General features: G+C 39.0%; 2 protein-coding genes across 2 annotated transcripts in view; one reads left to right on the top strand and one right to left on the bottom strand.

Moving 5' to 3' along the window:
• Positions 1-1,668: 1,668 nt before the first annotated feature.
• Positions 1,669-6,418, bottom strand: LOC139976349 (uncharacterized). The gene is made up of 2 exons (XM_071985041.1): positions 5,829-6,418; positions 1,669-5,795 (listed from the first exon to the last, which is right to left on the bottom strand). The coding sequence occupies exon 2, from the start codon at positions 5,149-5,151 to the stop codon at positions 3,316-3,318; it is 1,836 nt and encodes a 611-aa protein (XP_071841142.1). The 5' UTR covers positions 5,152-5,795; positions 5,829-6,418; the 3' UTR covers positions 1,669-3,315.
• Positions 6,419-9,661: 3,243 nt separating this feature from the next.
• The window catches only part of LOC139975668 (protein dispatched homolog 3-like), a 39,717-nt gene continuing 24,926 nt past the window's right edge, over positions 9,662-24,452 (top strand). The window contains exons 1-4 of the mRNA XM_071983765.1: positions 9,662-9,812; positions 15,160-16,317; positions 17,889-18,029; positions 21,333-21,454. Coding sequence (XP_071839866.1) covers positions 15,418-16,317; positions 17,889-18,029; positions 21,333-21,454 — 1,163 coding nt within the window. The 5' untranslated portion in view covers positions 9,662-9,812; positions 15,160-15,417. The remainder of the gene's footprint in view (positions 9,813-15,159; positions 16,318-17,888; positions 18,030-21,332; positions 21,455-24,452) is intronic.

Genomic DNA, 24,452 nt, shown 5'->3' with positions numbered 1-24,452 from the left:
TTCATATATATAAGCTTAGGGCAGACCTCATATTTGATGTGTAGAAATTTTTACATTAACTAAAAAAGGTTATTGTTTTAGTGGAGGTCAAAGGTAATTTGGGGTCAGCAAGGGTCGAATTGTGAAAACCTTGTAAACACGATATCTCAAGAAGGATAGCTTGGGCAGACCTCATATTTGATGTGTAGAAGTATCACATTGAATACAAAATTAAGCCTATTGCTTTGGTGGAGGTCAAAGGTCATTTGAAGTCAACAAATGCCAAACCTAATTTCGCTTCCCTCTTACTACCTCTTTACACTATCACACCTTCCTAAACATATTATCGCAAGGGAAGCTGGACAAATCGAATATTTGGTATGTTATTGTACCATATTGAATACAAGAAGCCTAATGTTGTGGGCGGAGGTCAATGGTCGTTTGGATTCACCAGGGGTCAAATTGTGAAAACCATGTTTTGCACAATATTTCAACAAGGACAGATGGCGTATTTCAGGGGCGTTGGAAGCTATTTGGGATTGGTACGGCAGATCAGAGTGTGGCCATCTATCATAATTATCGGGGGACGTTTGGTAGGTCAAACTACGCTACGCGCCACCATGTTTGGCGTGTAGCGTATGGAGAAAATTTTGAAAAAATGCCTCCCAGATTGCAGGAAATGGCACTTCCAGAGCTTGAAAACAAGACCCCTGCCACGCCAGAGTAGTCACATTTAGCCAACTTGCTTGTTTCATTTTGGTTCTTTAGTTTTTGCCATTTTTTTTTCTTAGTCCTACTTTTTTTTTTCTTTTTTTTTGGCGCAGTGAATATTGGTCCGGCCGGCTCCGATGCCCCTGTATTTAGTATGTTGATGTATCTATCACATTTAGTACAAGACTTGGCCTGTTGTTGAGGTCAATGGTCATTTCAGGACAGCCTGTGTAATTGTGAATTTATTGCGTGTCACATCACACTGATTTTCACTGTATTACTAAGATCAACTATGCTGTGCACCCTCACTATACATTACGTCAGATTCATGAAGAAAACTACTCATGTTACTTCATCGAAACCACAATGCATTTTTGCATTCTGGTTTCGGTTGCCGTGGTCGACATGACACAAAGAGATTTTGTGTCATATTTCCGCAGTAAAACTTGAAAGAACTATTTCATATTTTGTCTTATATAGTAAAATGTTGAATCACTGCCAATTGAAACTGGAGCGACCTTCCGTTTTGGCCCCACGTGAGCGTCTTAATTTCCATGGGTTATCAATGCATTGACATTTAAATGATTACAGTTTGTTGAATACACAAATGTAACAACATAGCAATCAAAAGTGCCTAAAAATGTGACATATTGTGGATTACTTGGTGTTTCTTGTTGATTTTTTCCCCTCCAATTAATATGGTGTTACAATACTCGACTGCTGATTTAGTGTAGCTGTGGGTACGGCTAGGTTATATATAAACTGCATAATATTCATCTGCAGTCCGCGAAAACCGTACATCAGAAACAGAATAGAGACTGCCAATGAAGGAATATTTCAAAACATGGACGTTCGCTGAGAAATACAGACAGGTCAAACAAACTGCACGTTTTCTATATACCGATAAACAGTCCAAATAATGAACATGCAGTGAACCGGTTAAACATAAATGAATGAACCCAGCCGATAGATAGCCGATACCAATAGTTTCTTAGTGTTACGTTGGAATGCGAGAGGTCTCGATAATTAATTTTTAACGAGACACAAGCCTGGGTTCGTTTCCGTAAGGACCACAGACAAATTGACGAGTCTAAAGAATTTGAATGAGAACGTAAACTATATTGAACAATGGATTTCGAACCAACAACAACAAGTGGTAATTACAAATATATAGAAAATTACTCACAAACTTAACAAGATAGGATACACTTTAAAACACGCTGGTCTCTTCCAACGGCGATATCTCTCAGCGGCCACGACCTTGATGACGACGATTCTCGGTCCGTTGTACCGCGAAATTCACTGGTCCTCGACGAAGTTTCTCGCGATCCCAGAAACAGCAGTCACCTTCTTTCCGGCGATGCTCCAAAATAGAAGACGGACTTCCAGCCACAATAGAGTGAAGCACAAGTCGAACTTCTCGCCGACTAAATATTACCAGAGTCAGTCCAAAATCAGCTTTATAGCCACCAACTCCTGGCGTAACGGACTTCCTCAACGGAGACAGAAATTCTTCACCTTCTCCGAAATAAAGACTGAAAAACTGTACTTTCACAGCAAAGTCCTCTTCAAACTTCTGAATGGAAGTGTAGAACCAATCTTGTATCGATATCTCAATCCTTCAGAAAATATTGGTAGTTGAGCACTGACGATATATAGTAGAATGGTTTAATATTTGTCGTCGCTTGTATTCGTTCAGAAACTGAGAAACTCTCCGATCTGGGCGGGCTTTTATATACGATTCGCCATGTCAAGAATCCTCCAGATCTTTCTCGATACACCTGAGTAACAACGCGACCCGGTTTCTCTATTCTTGGAAGTCCTTTGCATCGCTCGCGAATATTCCAGAGAATCCACGAAGATGTGTACAGCTTACACGCGATCTCACGTATAGCGACGTTAACCCGAGACCAGCGTGTCATCATAAGGAATATACCAGAACAATCGTGTATTATAACATTCTGACACGGTAACCCGACCTAATTTCTCAAATACTGATTTATCACGTAGGCAATTTTAAATACTTTCTATCATATAACATTAGGTTCCTCACTAGCAGTAACTAGCGTTAAGCTACAATGGGCCCTCGTAACACCCTCCCCCTTAAAGGAAAGTTTGAATGTAATGAAAACTTTCTTATCTCTTACATTCTGCTATATCTTATCACATACTATATCATAAAATATGAACTTTGTTACACTTGAACAAATTTTCGTTAAACATTCATCAAACAACTTTTAAGTTATGCATAATAAATAATTCTGAGTGTTCTTTATACACATGCATAGTGACATTATCTTTGTCTTGTCATATATACAATAAATTTATGTGAATCTGGACAAAGCATCTGCCATCACATTGTCTTTTCCTTTTATGTGCCTCACATCAAGATTGTACTCTTGTAAAGTTAAACTCCATCTCATTAATCTTTGATTCTTATTCTTCATTCTATGTATGAAAGTGAGAGGATTATGATCGGTGAACACAAGCACAGGGTAGACAGTAGTATGCAAATATACATCGAAATGTTGCAGTGATAACAAGAGTGCAAGACATTCCTTTTTAATAGTTAAATAATTCCTGGTTTGAACACTCTGTTCTTTGCATTTTTGTCATACCATTGTTTCATTTTGGCTTGACCTTGCTCCAAATTTTGTCTGCCTGATTTCGTTTTAGGGATAGGTCTAAGCAATCAATAATGACTTTACTAAAACTAAGCTCATCAAAAGCAGGGATTGGTTTCGAAGGTGCAGGCGGTATTTTCTGGTTGGGCTTTCCAACCACCTGACATGTATGACACGACCTACAGTAATCAGCCACATCACTCCTGATTTTGGGCCACCAAAAATGTTTTAGAATCCTATCACAGGTTTTCCTAACGCCTAAATGTCCTGCCATTGGACTGTCATGGGCCATGCTCATGACGTCACTGTGGTACACCTTGGGTACAACAATTTGGTGCACCACTTGCCATTCCTCATCTGCAGGTGCATCTAGCGGTCGCCATTTTCTCATCACCACGCCATTTTGTTTGTAGAAGCAGACAGGGTTATCCTCCGCTTCTTGTGGGGTCACTGCCCCTTTAACTAAATCTATCAGTTCAGGGTCTCGACTTTGTTCTAAAATCAATTTGTTGCGGCTCAAAGGATCTTCTTCTTCTACCTTTTGATTATCTCCCGAACTACTTTCTGTGTCATTCAACACCTTAAAAAATGTGTCTTCTAACGTGAAGACATCACCCTGACAGCTCTCAGACTCCTCCACTTCCGAGACTGCCTCTTTACTCATTGCCCTAGTCATTACACACGCAGGATATATTTCATCGTCCTCGTGGCTACTAAAATTAGAGGGCGTATATGTAACAATGGGGTTAGGGAGAACCTTATATCCTGCCAGGTCATTTCCAAGCATCATGGAAATACCTTTTATCGGCAATTCCGACATAACACCAACCAGCACTTGGCCGGACACCAAACCACACTCTAGATTTACTCTGTGTAAGGGAACACTGATAATCTCCATCTTTATCCCATGGATTAATGCACACATTCCAGTCGAACTCTGTTCACCAAAGGGAAACGTTTCTTCTAAAATGAGCGACTGTGAACAACCTGTGTCCCTTAAAATCTTAATTTGTTGGGGCGAAAAATCATCACTAATTGATATGCTACCCTCCATAATGAATGGTTGGAATACCTTATTCACTTGATTTTTAGCAAATTCCTTCTTTTGGATTTTTTTGTCAATTCGATTCGAATTCCTCTGTGAGGCAACATATCCAACTGTATTAGGGGGTGATTTTGAGGATACCTCCTGTTTTCTTTGGGAATTTTGATTTTGTAGCAGATAACATTGTGACATGAGATGGCCAGGTTTGTTACAATTATAGCAAGTAACTTGCTTTTTGAATCCACTCCCACTTGGTGGTTTCGTGCCCCCAGAATTCCATTTGCCGCTGTTTCCCTTTGAATCGGGTGTCCCTTTTACCTCTGTGTTTATTTTGGGTTTCTGGCTCCTAGCCTGGTAAAACTTATTTGGGCTCAGTTTGTGGGTCAGGGCAAAGTCATCTGCTTTCGTTGCCGCAGCATGCAAGGTGTCAATCATTCTCTCATCAATATGAGTTTTGATGTCGGGGTGGATACATCTTTTAAATTCCTCAATTAGGAACAATTGTCGTAATTTGACAAAATTCTCCCCTACATCCTTAGAGTGGAGCCACCTATCAAACATTTGCTCCTTTACTCTGGCAAATTCTACATGTGTCTGATTATCATTTTTTCTAGCCCCCCTAAATTTCTGTCGGTATGCCTCTGGCACCAGCTCATAGGCTTTGAGGATCGCCTGCTTCACTTCATCGTAGTTTTCACTCTTTTCCATAGGGAGAGCCGAATACACTTCCCGTGCTTTCCCAACAAAACTACTCTGTAAAAGCAGCGTCCACACCTCTTTCGGCCACTTCATATTCGCAGCCACTTTCTCAAAGTGTCGAAAATATTGATCTACCTCTATCTCGGTAAATTTCGGCACCAATTTAATATATCTCGAGGCATCAAAATATGGTTGTGATCGAGGAGCTGAAGAGGAGGATGATGAGTCAGATTCTGATTTATACTTTGCCTGAATTTCTAATTCCTTCAGGTGTGTTTCAAATTCGAGCCGTTTTAATTCTAGCTTTTGCTGTTCTTATCTGATTTCTTGTTCTTGCTTTTGCTGTTCTAATCTGATTTCTTTCTCCAGTTTGATTTTTTCCATTTCGATTTCTAACTGTTTCAGCTGAACGGCGTCACCGCCGATTTCTGTCAAAATTTCACCCTTTTTTCCCAAACATGACTCATCAAGAATTTCTTCGTCAACTAATACATCGATCAACCCATTCTTAACAACTTGTTTCCTCGTTGCTTGCTTTACGCCCAAGCTATAATATTTGGCTAATGCCATCAAATCTGGCTTCTTTAGGCCATCAAATTTATCCCAAGTTACATCTCTGAGAAATTCCTCTGGCTCGAACTCCATGTTCTCTCACGTTTTCTATCTAGACAATTTTCAAAACAATAATTTTCACAAATGAATTCCCTTCAAACGGATAGGTCACAAATGTTGTAAACCTTTCAAACGGATCATAGGTCACAAATGTAAACCTTTCCCGGATAGGCCCCCAATTTTGTTACGTTGGAATGCGAGAGGTCTCGATAATTAATTTTTAACGAGACACAAGCCTGGGTTCGTTTCCGTAAGGACCACAGACAAATTGACGAGTCTAAAGAATTTGAATGAGATCGTAAACTATATTGAACAATGGATTTCGAACCAACAACAACAAGTGGTAATTACAAATATATAGAAAATTACTCACAAACTTAACAAGATAGGATACACTTTAAAACACGCTGGTCTCTTCCAACGGCGATATCCCTTAGCGGCCACGACCTTGATGACGACGATTCTCGGTCCGTTGTACCGCGAAATTCACTGGTCCTCGACAAAGTTTCTCGCGATCCTAGAAACAGCAGTCACCTTCTTTCCGGCGATGCTCCAAAATAGAAGACGGACTTCCAGCCACAATAGAGTGAAGCACAAGTCGAACTTCTCGCCGACTAAATATTACCAGAGTCAGTCCAAAATCAGCTTTATAGCCACCAACTCCTGGCGTAACGGACTTCCTCAACGGAGACAGAAATTCTTCACCTTCTCCGAAATAAAGACTGAAAAACTGTACTTTCACAGCAAAGTCCTCTTCAAACTTCTGAATGGAAGTGTAGAATCAATCTCGTATCGATATCTCAATCCTTCAGAAAATATTGGTAGTTGAGCACTGACGATATATAGTAGAATGGTTTAACATTTGTCGTCGCTTGTATTCGTTCAGAAACTGAGAAACTCTCCGATCTGGGCGGGCTTTTATATACGATTCGCCATGTCAAGAATCCTCCAGATCTTTCTCGATACACCTGAGTAACAACGCGACCCGGTTTCTCTATTCTTGGAAGTCCTTTGCATCGCTTGCGAATATTCCAGAGAATCCACGAAGATGTGTACAGCTTACACGCGATCTCACGTATAGCGACGTTAACCCGAGACCAGCGTGTCATCATAAGGAATATACCAGAACAATCGTGTATTATAACATTCTGACACGGTAACCCGACCTAATTTCTCAAATACTGATTTATCACGTAGGCAATTTTAAATACTTTCTATCATATAACATTAGGTTCCTCATTAGCAGTAACTAGCGTTAAGCTACAATGGGCCCTCGTAACACTTAGGAAAGCGCACAGTTTTGATTCCTTTGCTGAACTTTGATTTTCCGTGAGGAAGGGTCCCCATTCTCCTCCCTTCTACACGTTTTTGCATCATAACATGACATTTTTGGAACACATTTAATTTCCTGTGGCTTAAGGGGGCCTCTGGGTCAGTCATTAAGTTTGCGTCCTAAGCAGGGGGTAGGAGCCGGGGGGGGGGTGGGCACTGGGGAACATGCCCCCATTTTTTTCCAAAATAGCAAATGTGCCCTACTGGCTAATAAAATGTGCCTCTTTGATGAAGAACTGTCTTTTGGATATCTTAAGCTTTGTTAATTTTAATATTTTATTTTAATTGTTCACGTGCAACATAATAGTACTGATAGCATACTAACACATCACATGGCCGGTGTGTATCGGTTTATAGCATAACGAGTGGTGGTTGTGGTGGGGACACGGTATATCATGTCCCCACTACTGAAAAAGTTGGTGGGGACGCGTCCCGCTGTCCTCACCAGGATCTGCGCCCATGGTTTGGAGGCTGTTTATCGTGGAACGCCATTTTCATGCATTGGTATGATGTGATATCTGCTGTTTGCTTTACAAATTCGAATAATTTTGTCACTGTTCCTCTTTCTCTTCCCGTTTTCTTGCCGTATTTTCTACTCCATCCTTTTCTCCTTTTCTCTCTTTCTTCTTTTTCTTTTCCTTCCTTCACCCCGTTGAAGTTGGCAAGTGTATACAATTCCAAAGCTATTCAACAGCAACAAAACGTTATTTTGTGTATGTCTGTTGTGGGGTGAAGTTAGCGCTATGAGCTACAAGTTCCAATTCGCAAGGTGGGGGAAAGGGACTAGAAATAATGTGTGGGTCAATTCTAACTTGGTTTTTGGTCGTTAATTGTTGATGTAGCCTACCAGGTAAAAGGTTGAAATGACTTTAACAATTTCAAATTTAATAATTTGATTTATTATGCCATTTGAAGCACATAACATGGAGGCTATAACAGAACATTACTGGCAAAAACTAGGGGGGTTGATTGTGTGTGCCAACCCCCCCTTTTCAAAAAGTGGGGGGGGGGGGGGGGTTAAAACCCCCAACCCCCCTGTTTCTCCGCCACTGACCACGTGCCTCCTTGCCCCCCCCCCCCAATGGGCGTAGATCCCGTGCGGTCATCACTATTATTTTTTAGCTGTGGGAGGAATAAACACAAAATATTCTCATCCCCCACCCTCTTTTCAGGCCTCCAATGCAAAAATAACCATCGTGAATACCACTCCACGTGTAAGAAGAAAAGTCGGAATATTCAGTACTGACAAATATCGTCCAATGTCTCACGAATACTGTTGAAGTGGCAGAGGCTCTTGATGATGACAGTCAATAGAATAAATTGAACTGATCGAGTTGACCAAGTGAAACCCAATATGTTGAAAATCCAACATTAAGAGCTTACGTGTCCCTATAACGTTATCATAATATTCCGGATACACCGGTATTGATAACAGCGACGAATGTGTTGTAGAATGACGTCATTCTGTTTCCCATGTGACTCATCTTCGATTGATCCGACTGGTTTCGTCGCCCCCTCCACCTCAGACAAAGCTATCTACACCCATGCCCCCCCCCCCACCACACCCTGCCCACTCTGAGAGTTCTGGTGCCAAACACTTGCCATTAGGAAGTGCCATCAGCTAAGAACAAAATTGTAGCTTGTGTTATTCATTCATTATTAATGTTAAACATTTATAAACATGTCCACTTTTCCGTCTGTTTCCTGTTTTACGCTTTTGTCGTCTGATGGGGGAAGGGGACCGGGACAATCAGTCCCAAATGTTTAAGTCCGACTACCTGTGGCATTTCTGATTTAGCCATTAGGAAAGGGAGGGGGGGGGGGGTGGGAGAAGGTTTCCCTCCTTTTTTTTCTCTATTGAAAGCATAGCGTGGAGCCGCTGTTATATGCGGTGCAGAATATCCCGCCATACCTTCCCGGGTCCCCACCCCTTCCCAGGCCCTACCAATGGGCAATATTGCTGAAAATTGTGTGCATCTTTAGGTCACGTTTTCGTAGCGAATTTCGAAGATACGATTAGAACGTCTGGCAACAGCAGAAGGACTGATGTGATTAGGCAATTGAGATGAAAAAGTCTACTGGTTGATTTAAAAAAAAGAGAACTTTTTCACTCATTTACCCAAAGAGGAGATAATATTTCCGCAAAATGATTTCATTTTGATGAAATTCTAACAAAAAAAGAACATGGCAGCTATAAGCAAACATTTCAAATGTGTCAATATTAAGGATAAACCAACAAAATACTGTAATTGGCAAGTAAAGCTTTTGAAGAACATCTGCCGTGATAACATCACTGGACCACTAGAAATGTGATCAACGCCTCGAAGTCTCAAATGTCGAGTAAAGTCTCGAGATATTGGGGTGGGATTTTCATCTCAGTCATTTTGCCTTAAGGTGAGTGTTATATTTTCTGCTTTGTCATCGTAATATTTATTAGTAACTTGAAAAGATTAGCAGATTGATCCATGCATAAATATATATGTTTTCCATGTCGTTATGCAATGATTACCACTTACAGAAAACATACTTGTACCGTAGTAAGTATTTTGTCACATCCGGGACAGTGCAAACATGATGCGGTTAAGAGCACACGTAAGTTTATACCGGTACCGACTTATATCAGTAATTTCCCTTGTCTTCCGGTAGAATTAAAAGCAATATTTAACCTCAGTAAATGGCCTGTGTTTCTCAATTGATGCCATGCACAGGGTGATGGAGGATCATCTACCATAAGAAACCATTTGGGGGAATGCTACTGCGTTGGAACTGACTCAGTTTTGTCGAGCATTTCATAAATCCACAATAAAGTGGTAAGTATTTTATTCACCTTCCAATTTGTATGCACGGGACACCCGCTCAAAGGATTCCAGACAGTGGGCGGGGACTATCTCAAAGTTTTACCTACTGTCAATCACTTGAAGCATATTGACCAATGGTGTAGCGCATACAAACAATTGTCTTCTAAAGCCCCGCCTCTAGGAATGTTTGTTTGCCTAAAAAAAACTTGTGAACGAACAAAAGATCGTAAATTTCACACGCACATACACTGTGTATTCATAATATTGGGGAACCGACCATCGGACTAGGTTGGTATGGAGAACATTTAAAATTTTTCTTTTTTTTAGTACGAATCAATGAACACTGATAATGAATTTTTTTGTATGATTTCTGATGTCATAATATTGACATCTCCGACGACAAGGTTTGTGTTTGGCTATTTTTTGTTAGCATCGATGCCATCGGACTATATGTAATACGCTGTTTAGCGTGGGAATGACGGATTAATTCAATACTATAGTCACGTTTTTAGAATAATACTATTTTCGTAAGTATCACCCTGAACTTTTATGTCAAGTTCAGTTTTGTTATTTTCAATAGGCTCTGTATGGTTGACCACAGGCAACAATAATTAGACAGTTTAGACCATAGTGAGGTAATAATGACCGCGTTTATGACTAAAATTAAGAGAACAATACATTAACCAATCCTGACTAAATCGTTCGACCAGGAACGCTTAGGCCTCACTTAGGCTTACTGTCATACGGTTAGAGGTCTACCAATCGTTTGGTGCTGAATGTTAGGTGAGTTGTTATTCTAAGTCTCTTATACCCTGCAAGTTTATTGACATCTGTTAGAACATGTGTTGAAAAGAATTACAGTTTCTGAAACGAAGGGTACGCCTGTATAAACCACAGAAATACCAGCAACTCAAATGTTGTAAAAGAAAATACTGGTATTACAGGATGTTTACAGTAGCTGCATTAATAAAAGTAGGAACTGATGCATTTTATTTATAAGCAGACTTAATGGGGGAAGGATGCATGACAGGAGGTGGCACTCGGACTGAGTTTTAATCGTCATCATTACTTCCCCACAATATTATTATAATATATTAGGAAGCCATACAATGTATGGTTACTCATTTTCAAATTTAATCATGAATTGTACTGTAACAATCCACATTATAACATATTTGTCATAATTGACATAATTGTTCATCTCAAATTAATAAAATGCTCTTGAATGTCGAAGACTAACATGGAAGCTATGCCGAACGGTACAAAAATTGAATTTCAGACTCTTTTTGTAATTAATATCTCGCTGAAATTGAGCAGCAGTATGGATGACAAGTAACTTGTAATAAGCTCTGCTGATAATTTTAGTCATAACTAACACAGCACACAGGTATGTTTTTCTGAGGTTGTGTAACATGTTAATGTTATGTAAGGTTATGTAACATGTTAATGTTATGTAAGTTAATATAACATTTTGACCACATAGGTCTACACTTTGTGTATCTAGTCATCTAACAATATTGTAAACATATTGTTACTAGATCTGCAGTGTTAAAGGTATATATAGTCTGTATAGGCCTCAAATTATAGCATGCTATAATTACTAGAAGTTTTCAAAAAGTACTAGCTGGAGGTCTTTACTCTCCCAATTGTTCTCAGACATTTTTAAGGAACACACAGGATGACGGAATGTCCCAGTGAGGAATATTTCCTTGAAAGTTGTAATAAAACAGTTAAAGAATTTTGACCAAAGGTGACCATATTTGAATTTCTAGCATATTTGGGGCCAATACAGCATATACCTTCAACCTATTATGAAATGTTAGATGATAAGAATGCTTGAAAAAGGGACATAAAATTCATTGTGATAATTGGCCCACCTTCTCACAAAGTTAAATTTTTATTTTCTGGTGGTAGATTTTTCATTTGTAGAGAAATAAACCTGTGCATCATTTTAACATAGCAGAATCTTATCTTATGCGCCTACCCAATTGTGTATGCATATTGAATTGACCCTTTTTATCCACAAAACTTGTAAGTTAAAAAGATGAAAAACCCACAGAAAATAGCAAAAAGTAAGGAGTAGTTACATAAAATAATTAACATGAATTTGTTTTCAAGTCTTTAAGATATAATGGTTTACTTAGGGTCTTCAGTCATTAAAAGAAAATTAAAGGGATGCAGTACTCATTCCTCTGCAATTTTGATCCAATATTTTCCTTATGCTTTTTGGTATATAATTACCGTAGAAATGGTCTGTTGAAATATACTTGATTTTTTCATTATACCTGTGTAAATACTTTATATAAGATGAACAGCTGCACTCAATAACTTAAAAGACTAGTCCAGAGGTTTTTTGTCATATTAATCATAGACAATCTGAAAAATGCATGACAGCACATACTTCACTCAAAGTATATCTGATTTATAAGTTGAGAGAATATGACATTTGAAACTTACTTTTTATCTTAACCTATAATTCATATGAGTGTATGCTTTGATGTAGTGTTGTTTTGTACAGTATAAATAGGTTGTGATTAAATAACAAAAAAATAGGGAGGGATTGGGGGGGGGGTTGGAATGTGTTAGTAGCAGCTTGTACAGTAATAGCATAACTTATTGATACATGTCTTAACATTCTCAGCCTGTATGCAAAATTCTTGTGGGAAAGGGGATAAATGGGGGGGGTTGGAATGTGTGAGCATAGGCGTAGGAGGCGGGGGAGGGGGGGGGGGCTGAGGGGGCTGCATCCCCCAACCAATTTTTTGTGTGAAATTTTGCAATATGCTGAGAAGTTTTCGGGCACCTACTGAAAGAAAAATAATATGCAATGTGTTTTTCAATGGTTAAACTTATATTATTATGATCATCATTGTTGTAACTACTTCCCCAATAATTATAACCAATGTGGAAGGGTAATAACACGGAAAATGATTGTATGTTATTGGCCTGTGATGTAATATCTGATGAATGCCTATATGATATGCACATTTAACATGTTGAGCGTGCGCAGGGCCGCAAAAAATGTTGGCTATATTTTTGGGGCAAGTCGTTACAGCCCCCCCCCCCCCCCAAATCAAATAAGACTCCTACGCCTATGTGTGTGAGTGGTAGGTTGTTTGGATGAATCAAAAAAATAAGTTCCACTTTAACAGTATCAGTTTTATAGATGCACATGTTAACACTCTCAGTCTGTATATGTGCCAAAAGACTGTGCTGTGAAGCTCCTAGCATCAAAGGTCTATTTTGATATGGCATGGTATTGAGTGACATCAACAGGTTATTAACAGATGATCACTGACCCATGCATGCATGTAGCAAACACTTATTGTATCTGTCAAGGGCATTGTACTGTAGCTATATAGGTATTCCACAGAGCTCCATTAATTTAGTGACAGAGGTTAAGTGAACACAAAGAGAAATTGATGCCACAATATATATAATTTAAGTTGGTCATGGTCAGGGGTTTAATGGGTATTTTTCCCTGTTATACCTCAAAGCACTTTTACATGGGACTAAAGTAAAATCTTAAGAAGTACAAATATAATATATATACACACACAGAGTAATAAAATAAAAGAAATGAAGTAGTCAAAGCAAAATCATAAAATAAATAAACAATATAATAAACAATTTTACGTAAACAATACTTGCTAATATAATATTTTCTCCAAGTTTTGGCATTTTCTTGAATAACAACTCACATCGCAGTTAATTACTGTATTTTGGGCTTTTGAGAGCAGTCCAAATTATATTTGCTGTTAATAAGCAGTAATAAAGGGCTTATGTGTTTAAGGTAGGTATGGATATAATTTATTCACCGATGATTGTTAATCAACTTACTATGTGCTTCAGTTCTAAATGTAATACTGGCAGAAAATTGGCAGACACTAATTGGCAGCAAATTTTCCGCTGTTGGCAAACAGTAAAATTCACTGGCATTTTGTCAATTTAATTAATGCCTGAAGTTGGAAGCCCATCATGTACTCTGAATTTAGCACAATTATAGACTTGAGGGAGCTCTTGGATGCAGATTCAAAAGTGACTATGTAGGTGCAGATGTGTAGGTGATGCAATCCTGTTCCTTTTCAGGTAGGAAAAAATTATGGGGGAAACCGAAAAGTATATGAAACTGGATAAAATTTAATAGGGTAGGCATAAATACAGAATTGCAATTACCTTTCAACAGTTGGAAGAAGCAAAAAAAAAAAAAAAAATAAAGAAACAGAACAAGAAAATAGAGATGGAGAGCAAGCTTTACTTTAGCCAGGTTGGGGGTGGGGGTGGGGGAATGCCCTATACCAGGCACCACCGTAACTAGAGCCCACCCGGTGACATGTACTGTCGCCCTGTGGACTGTTTTGACTCACAAGCACTCTAGCCACCAAATTGAACTGTTGAAACTTTCACCCTCAAATTAGTTAGATGTGGAAATCGCATCACCCTTTTCTAGAAAATGAAACTAAACAAAAACAGAAACATAAAAATTTTTTTTATTATTTAAGGTTCACATGGGCATACCAGTAAGAAAATAAAAAAGAGTGATAAATATGCTGTGAAAATAAAGGCTTAGAAAATATAAGGCCACTACAACTATGACACTGACAGAGCGCTCTACATTTGTTGTGATGACAAACTAAGTATAGTGATGGTATTCTTGTCTGTGCTATTTTTAATGAGCTAGTATCTCTTCGTTTTTGAAAATATAAGCTTCACATAACACAATATAAATCAACAACCTCCAACTTGAAAAATATTAAAATATAAACTATGTTGAATGAATATGATATTCAGTATACCAGCCAAACTATGCAATAACAATTGAATAGACACAGCTGAGCTGTCTGCGTAATCAAGTACAAATACACTAGTCAAAGTCACTTTGAATGATGTTGTTTTGAAGATCCTAATCCTGAACTGTGGGTAATTTGTTGGATTTGAACAGTTTGTTAAAAATAAATTTATCACATTTATTGTTGAACGTTGAACATATACAGTTGTCTTTGAAGGAATCAAAAGTACTTTCTTGGAGGTTCTAGCACCCTCCACCCACCCCACCCCCTCCCCCCGACTCCCACACAGGCACACCTCAACTTAATTTCAATTATATTTTGGAATTAACAAATGTGAGAGTTAGCTGAATTAATTGAATATTTTTACATTCTTCCTACAACCTATATGGATTTTGACTGAGGAAACACCTTGTTAAAGCTCTGAATGCTGTAAACTGCAATCATTTCCACCACATACTACAGCAGTAAGCAGTGTACAATGCATGGAAGCTTTGAAATTGAATTTCGCACAGTGTTCTCTACAATTAACGATTTAACATGCAAAAATGTTTTCTAATTTGCTCTTATAGATTCCGATAGCAAGGTGACATCCCTCTTACTGGAAACTCCTTTGAAAGCTTTGCTAGCTAATTGGATTGAATACTATACGTACTTGAAGTGAAGAAAATTTGGAAAAATATATTACACCATTGCTACGACATTCCGACTGCTATGTGATGTGGGGAGAATTATAAAGTGCTTGTTGACAATTTATAAAACTTCTTGAATAATACATGTGAACAAAGTTTCCACAAACGACATATCAATATATATGTAACAGTACAAATATGGATATACCATGCGACGAGCATCACGAGCCTAATAGCCATGATTCAGCTAACCTGCCATTGTCAAAGAGTGGCAGAAAGGAGAATGGTTGCCATGGGCGACATTTACCCCTAGAGACCACTACTTTTGGTAACAGTTCTACAAGCAGTGCAGAAAGCATTAGTGAAGACATGGAGCACTTCGATTATGATGCCGATGATTTGACCAACTTGATCCAGACTGCTGATAGCAATGTGAAGAATCTGTCTAAATTTTGGGTGATTTTAGGGAGAATTGTATCGTATCCAGCCGTAGGCATCGCTCTGATATTTATCACCATCGCCACTTCCGTGGCCGTCGGGGTGATCGCCGTTTTTGTCGTCGAGCCGCAGCCGTATTTCGACCGATCATTGGATTCGTTTCAGATTCCGAATCACATCTCGACGGTGAGGAACAATCTATTCCAACGCGCTCTTGTGGACCGGTTGGAAAATGTCAGCGCTCGAGTCGAAAGGGACATCGGAAACACTCTGAGCACCCTCACTCGATTGCAGGGTCGTGATACGTCGTCATGGAAACGGGCAAGTTCCTTCAGAAAGAAAGAGGATGATGATATTCGGAAAGAAAGTCAAGGTAACTGGAGGGCAAAGAGGTCACCCGATTCGCCGCAACTCCGATCGGCCCGTTGGAATATGCAGCTGGTGTACCTCGCCAAACCGCACGGTGCAAACATCTTTACGGCGGACAGACTCAAGGAAATTCACGACATAGAGATGAGGATAATGGAGCATCCTTCTTTCCGGGAATTTTGCGAACGAACCCGAAATTCGGTAAAGGACTCCTCTCTGAAGCCTGTCCACTATTGTGTCCCTATCAATTCTCTGATGACCTACTTTTTTCCATCCCTAGTAGATTCTGAGGTGAGTTTTCATAGTAACGGTTATGACAAATAAAAACTAAATGCAGTATAAACAGGATGGGGTAAATTTGTGGAATAATTCTTTTTTTTGTAAGTTGCATTTTATGACTAACAGAACTTTGATAGATGTTATACTTGGAAGTTTCAAAATGGGATCACCCCTCATGGTCTTCGAAAAATCTGGAAGGGTGGAACCCTCATTAAAGTATTTATGGAAAGTTTTAAGGAATTTTTAGCAATTAGTTTAAATGACTGGGGGCCAAGACTAATGTCCAGCGCTGGATTAAGCTAGTGCAGGGCCTGTAGCATATGTTGTAAAGGGGCCGAAAATTACAAAATTGTTCATGAATATTATAACACATAAATGTTTCACTTGCATATGGTTAAATATTTTTTTTTTTTTTAATTTGCTTTACAGCCAGTTAATACGACAAAATATGTCTGACATAACTTACATGTAGGTATCAACGTTGATTGACAAAGTAACAGAACTATTATTTAAAAAACTTTCATTTTCTAGATTTAGCATATAATGAGCAAATTTGTTGATGATACTGAAAACGTTTATTTCATGCAGAAGTAATTGATATTCAATGCTCATTAGAGTGAGATTGTTCGATACTTTTGACAGGCGCGTAGCGAGGAATTTGCCAAGGGAGGGGCGAACCTGTAGGCAAACTATCAGAGCCATAGATTCGGCATTGGAAACTATCCAAGCGTAGCGCCACCATGTGTTGGTGCGAAGCCTACAAGAACATTTTGGCCAAAAATGCCTCCCAGATCGCTGGAAATGGCACTTCCCAGGCCTTGCAAGTTGCATCTAAGTATTTTCTATTTTGAAATTACTAACGATATCATAAAAAGTACAGAAAAATGCTCAAGGGGGGGGGGGGCGCTCGCCCCCTTCGCCCCTCCTGGCTATGCGCCTGCCCTTTGACCAATGCATGGTGCTGTTTTGTTCATTTTTGATCCTTTTTAAGTTTTGAAAATGAGCGTTCTGGGTAATCATTGAGTGACAAATTCATGCTCAAGGCATTCTACTTGGAAAACAAGATTCTAAAGAATTGTCAGGTATCAAATGGTAAATCGGTAATTAACTCCTCGAGGTCTTGTTTGGTGCCAACATGAGAAGCAAGATCATTTTTAATCAGTTCAGTATACTGCACTCGTATATGTATCACATAGATACCACACTCCTATTTATTACTGTATTTAAAGTAAAAACCCCGCTTGATGGTGATAGTCGTCTAAGATCGCTAACCTTAAACACCCAGTCGTTCATAAAAGTTGTAAAAGTCATAAAAGGCAGTATACTGTAGTATTATAGAGCAAGTGTAGAGTCACTGAATCGGGATTGATAGCTCGCAAGCATTTAGCGCCGGGCCCTTGAAAATCTGGGGCCCGTATCATATTACGCTACTTTTGCTACTGGGTTAATCGGGCACTGTATATGGCCTTACAGCAGTAATGTAAATTTAAATAGGATATTTGAGTTCCTACGTGACTTTCGAATGAATGTTCCTCTCAAGCTTCAAAACTAAAACCTCTTCCGTTCCACCTTTTTTTTCAAAGATTCTCTTTAACGGGCTGGGCTCGGAGCTTGCAGACATCAACGGGACACTTCACAAAGCGATGTCCTCGGAGACGTTTTACTGGTACGTGGACCCAGATATGGACATAGAGAAGAAGACCTCTAAATTTATTCGAAGTGAGGTAAAGTAAAAACAACTGCATTTATAAAGTTGAGAGCCCTTTAATGCAGATCATTGTTTGTTGTCCAGTAGTTTCATCCCAACGAAAAGTACTAGCTCTGAGTTACATACAAAGTACTTGCAATTACGTACCACGTGTATGTAAAATCGTATTTATAATCAATTATCAAGTATCAAGTCATGTCACATTACAGCTTTAAGGAATATGAATTCTCCCTTTGTCCCTCCACTGTTTATATCCTACCTCTTCTCTTCCCCTGTTGCTTTCTTCTCGATTGATCTCCATCCCTTGTCTACTAATCCCCTTACATGTATGTCATTGTGATCACCATGCTCATTAACCTGTCTGTATTCTGTGCGTGTTTTTGTCCCTTCTGTTACTGTTACTTGTCATATAGCCTCTGAGGAAGATCCTGCTAGGATCGAAACATCAGGCCAACTTTCTTTTACACACTATATATAATCAAAGCTCACCTGTTTTTGGGGGGTTGGATCTGAGTATCAAGTTGTGTCACATTACAGCTTTAAGGAATATGAATTCCTTGTACTGAGTATGCATATTCCATCAGAATGAATAACAATGAGCACGGCTGTTGATTTATTCAGAATATATACCATGCAGAGGCCTAATTGCCTCATAATGTTACATTGTGTTACCTTGGGTAGCAATTAATGTACATTATTCATCATTGTATTGCCATTGTACATACATGTACAATAAGTGCTTGTATTACACATGAAGTCTAGTAGCGCTCTACTGAAGGGTTATACCATGGAATGCCGAATGGTGTAAAGATTATGTGGCTCTCTCTCATATTATTATTGTTATTGTAAGTGCATGCACTTATTGTAAGTGCATGCACTTATTGTAAGTGCATGCACTTCGTCAGTGCAGAATGTACTCATACTGAGTAGGCGTAGTACACTTTATTACTATAAAAAAAGTAAAGGACAGCCAAAATGAAGTGCACTCATTCTTTTTGTTGAAAGGGGAAAAAATGTGTACCACCTTAAAATGTATTACATTTACGTATGGGATGATTCTTTTTGTATCACGTTGAGGGGTATAAATAAGTTGCTGTTCGTGTGGCGATATTTCTACACTTTTGTATACCCTATAATTATTAATGCAAATTATTGGCAAAGCAACTTCTGTGGAATTCACGAATGGCATATGGTAAGCTCGTACATGAAGTGCATACGGATATATTTTGGATTTTGTTTCTTTCCTTACATCACGATATAATTTTCTTAGTGATACTAATTATGGAAGCATAAATTTATGCCAAGGCAACCCTGCATCGTGCCAGCGTAACTTTGTAAGTAAGCGCTGTTTTCGTCAGTGCGGAATCAGGGACAAACTAAAACGAATGACAGCGAATGACCGAATGACAATTGACTTTGTACAGGGTTAAATATCATTCGCTAATGACAGCGAATGACAGCGAATGACAACGAATGACAACGAATGACAACGAAGGACAACGAAGGACAGTGGTGAGTGGAGATAGAATGAGTGGGTGGAGTAAATGCGGTTATTGGTTTTCTGCGCAAAAATGATTTGAGGAAAATCGCATGTTACGTGGTTGCAGGGTTTTGGTGTAATTTACGGATAGAAACCACAGGGAAAGTTTTTTGTGAGAATGCGTGTTGTGCTTTCGACATTTACCTCTGCATATTTATATAAAAAGATAACTGAAGCCGTTTCAAGATGATAGTATTGTTAGTTTCTAACAATTAATATCGGAAAAATGACGTTAAATTTACTTTTAAAATCAGACGTACAATTTCGCTTACTATAAGGTCTTTTAAAATCAGAGGTACAATTTCGCTTACTATAAGGTGCGTTTGTATCTTCTTGTCCGTACTTTACTAATTCACGTAAGCCACGCACTTTGCGTCCAGTCGGTTTGCGTGGCTTTAATATACCCACGAAGTCTGAACTGTGATATCCGGTTGAAGCAAATGTCTGTGCTGTCATTACTGTCATTCGTTTTAGTCAACGCAATTTTTTAGTGTTTACAACATATTGTCATTCGTTATGTGTAACGCAATTGTCATTCGTTTTAGTAACACCCCAGAATCACTCACCCCAGCGTAACTAATGGCAACACATTTTTATGCCTACACAATTTTGTTTGCCAGCATGACGAGCTGGTTATATCCCATGCATGTGAACAAAGTAAAAGGTTTTAGAGCCTTGCGTTACAATATATCACAACATAAAATGACTCCCAGGCACAGCTTTTAAACAATTCTATCTCTGAAATGGAGCAAGATTCTTCTTGCAGGTAGCGATACTATATGCTAATGACATCTGTATAATTGTCATTGCTTTATTGTACAATACGTACCTGGAAATTGAGGTGAATCGAGGGAGGGGCTAGGCTAGGGCTGGGGTGGTAGTTATAATTTATAAATCCCACTAGCCAACCCCACTCTTGCACCCTCTATCACTCCCCTATGGCTTGAACGGGACCAGGAGGTAAAGGTCTGCAAACCCCTATATATAATAAACAAGCTACAAAATAATTTGTGTTAATTGCTTGTGTGTGCCATCAAATTTGTCCTTGTTAAGTCACCTTGAGGGGCCAGTATACTGGTATGCATGCAGATTTTAATCTTTTGTATGGATCGGCCTGCACGACTAGTTAAACCATGGAGGTAAAAACTGTTTTTACCTCCATGGTTAAACATAGACAAATTTGCCCCAAGATTTATCTGAAAGTTAAAAAGATCAGTGCTATTTTACACCTTAATTGATACAAGGCTATATTATATCATAAAAATGCTCTATTGTGAGAAAACTGAATGGAAGTATCCATTATTAAAAGGGGGGGGGGGGGAATATTATGGACAGGTAGTGAATATTGCAATGAAGGAAATTTGCTCTGAGATTGCCAGTAAACCATTCAGTGACCATTATTTGAGTTTGTAGCAAATCAGCTAGGGGTAGATATATACTCACTTAACTGTTATTGCATGCTGCTCAACAATCTGTTATTTCTGAGGTGGCCACAGAAAGAAGAATACATTTTGACTTCATTTCCCATACATGTCCAAAGCTCTGAACTCTCCATGAATTGTTACATAGTACTGTAGAAATAGCAGGTACTCAAAAGATATCGTTTGTAGGATTTTGTATGTACAATGTTGCGGTTTGATTTTTTATTGGAAATTCGTGGAAAAAGATAGTAGTTTAGAAATTGCCATTTTTGAATTAAGTTGTTTTCTAATGGGTCTGTTTATTAATACACAGTCATTGCAAGGATTTTTTCTTTTGGATTTTCTTCAAATGTTGCAGGTTTGGTTTGGTAGGCCGATAGGTGAAGATCCGACCGTCATCCTTAGCACCGAGGAGCAGTACGAGAGGTATTACGACTTCATCGTCTCGTACAAAGAACTTTTGAAGAATGCCTCCACGGAGTGAGTAATTTACATGATCACAAATGGGGTGGGGGAGGGGGGTGGGGGAGGGGGTGGGGATGTCTCTGCTTATACTGTAAGAACATGTTGTATTTATGAAACCGGCTGGGCCTTTAAGGATGGGGAGGGGCATGTGGACCAGTCAAATAAATGCCAAAAACGCAGATAAATCAGTTCTAACATTTATTGACGTTCTTCCTAGCTGCTATGGAAAACATAAAAATAAAGAAGTAGTAAAATGTGATGTCAAATAGAAAATCATAGCGTTCATCCCTTATATATCCACGGATAATGAAAGCGACCTCTGAACACTGACATGCATTTGCTATCAATATAATAAGCCTCATTTTTAATCAAGAATAATGATATGATGATATATCTCATCCTACAATGCTAGAACATGTACAGCACCCGTGGAATAATACTGTAGTATATCCTTATACATACAGTGTAGATGGTAAGGGAGCTAATTGAACTCGAAATTATTTATCAGATAATATAACTTATTCAATTCCCGGTAATTGTACCTAACACTCCAATACATGGATGTCATTAATGAATATGCAAATATTAATATGGAAATAGTTTATACAACCACATCTATCACCAGAAACCCAAATAAAATCAGTTGTATCAACATTAAGGACTTTCCATTCCATTCCTTCATTTATCGAACATTCAAAGCGATATCAAGATATACAATCTGGACTAAGAGCAGTGCTATAATCAAAGTGAATTTCTGCTTAAAGTCCCTCTTGAGTACAGGCCAGGAAATAGGAGGTATCCCGGGAACCTCGTTCCCGGGAAATTTTAGTCACTCGCGGGAAATTTTGGAGCAGAGATCAAAAAAATTAAAAAACAGACAGCAAAAACATGAAGAGGGAGGAAGAAAGAAAGAAAGATGGAAAGGGAAAAATGAAAAGTGTTACTATTTGAAATAAAGAAAAGAAAACACGTTTATTTCTGGTTTCTGTGTTCTTAGTTTGAATAATATCTGATCAATTTACGTACTGGCCTAGACCTATATATTAACGAATCAACTTTTCACAAAGTCATTTGGACCTAGGCTACACCAAATATCGAACGTTACTTGGGCTCAGCATGTTACGGGACTTCAAAGTTATTCTGAAATTTTCGTTATTTATTTTTCCTTCAAACAATGATTGTGAAGGTTCCCATGTACAAAATCTTACCCTTCATTTCACCTCATTTTGTTATAATAATTATAACGATTTGATAAATTTTGAGCCAAAACTGCAGGGAGTATATCCAGTTTAAATCCATCTTCGCACGGGACTGTATATTATTATAGCCTAGGGTACGGTACTGGTACACACTGCTGTGCGGTACTTGAGAGTTGATGCTGTAATGAAATGGATTCGTTTATTAATGCGGGGGGTTCCACGATGTCATTTATAGTTATCTTTCGCCACTTTTTTAATTTTTAAGATTTTTTGTACGAAAGATAGATATTGTACATATTGAAAGTATATTTTCTGGAGTAAACAACAGCCGATTAACGATATGAATAAATCAGTACTATTCTTATGTATGTAGTTTATAATCCCGTATTTACGTAGCCCCTATGTTACATTCTTATTGTCTGAAGTTCCAAACGGTGACAGGACAAAATCCCCCCGGACAAAATCCCCCCGGACAAAACCCACCCGGACAAAATCCCCCCGGACAAAATCCCCCCGAGCCAAAATCCCCCTGGACAAAATCCTTCAAGCCAAAATCACATGCATGATCACCGGTACCCTGACCAGTACCTTGACCGGTACCCTCACAGGTACCCTAACAGGAGCCCTCACAGTTACGCTCCCCAGTACCCTGACTGGTACCCTGACTGGTACCCTGACCAGTCCCCTGACCGGTACCCTAACCATGCCTTGACTGTCACACCTGGGCCATCCCTGGTTGTTGCAGGCAGGCTTTGTATGGGTCAGGGGGATATTGTCTGGGGGGATCTTGTCCGGGGGGATTTTGGTTCGGGGGGATTTTGGCGGGGGGGATTTTGGCGGGGGGGATTTTGGCTGGGGGGATTTTGTCCGGGGGGATTTTGTTCGGGGGGATTTTGTCCGGGGGGCTTTTGTCTGGGGGGATTTTGTCTGGGGGGATTTTGTCCTAGAACCGTTCCAAACACGTGGTGACTTGTTGATAGTTAAAAACTTTTCATTTTGAACTTGAAGGGGTTGCCCTATTCCAATATCATGGAGTAGTGGGGAACCCCCAATTTCTTTTTGTGTACGGCTTACTACTGTAGTTTAATCCATGTGCGAACATGATAATCTAATATCGTACGTCGAGTATAAATGAAGGATGGTGTGGGTTGCTTTTTTCCAAGGTTTGTGCTTTTCTTTTGGAAGTGTATGTTAAAAAACAAAGGCCCTAATATAGCGTGTTATTTTTTATATTTTTTATAACCGTGCGTGTAAGAGTATGAACATACTGTAGCCTAGGCTATGCATATTGAATGTATGACATTGACAGTCTCGTAACTAAGTGCTTTGAACCATAGATGAAAGTTGAGGAAAATACCGGTTGTAGTTACGATACCGGGATTCATGTTGCAACACTACCGGTTGTGTGAAATCCGACTACCGCACAACGCTAGCGATTGTTAGTGACCACTAGTTTCAAAAGTTTTATGTTAAAAAAGTGCACGTAGGCCTATAAAGACCCGCAGATAGCGACGGTATAAATAATAGAGTTTAATGCCAATCCTTTTTCACGGGGTCTTTGTAAAAAAATAAGTAGAAAAAAATAAAGAATAAACAACTATGACAGGCATCTCGCCGCATCTGTAACACGCGCTGTGGTTTTTCAGTGCTATTCAATTGTTTTATTATCGATCTAGAAATAGCCCAAGGAACAAAAAGGCGCTCGCTGTCTTAGCTAATTCCCGGGCTGGGATACTGCAAATTGACCAATCACAGAACGATATTTTGGCAACGCCCCCGTGCCTTCGTGGGTGTTGACGAAATATCGTTCTCTG

The sequence above is a fragment of the Apostichopus japonicus genome, chromosome 11 (assembly GCF_037975245.1).
Source record: "Apostichopus japonicus isolate 1M-3 chromosome 11, ASM3797524v1, whole genome shotgun sequence".
NCBI lineage: Eukaryota > Metazoa > Echinodermata > Holothuroidea > Aspidochirotida > Stichopodidae > Apostichopus > Apostichopus japonicus.
The sequence above is the reverse complement of the archived record's forward strand: the minus strand, read 5'-3'. Positions and strand labels throughout refer to the sequence as shown.

Bases quoted from the DNA above. Each gene is read 5' to 3' on its own strand.
- LOC139976349 (XM_071985041.1), bottom strand. From the start codon at position 5,151: ATGAAGTGGCCGAAAGAGGTGTGGACGCTGCTTTTACAGAGTAGTTTT.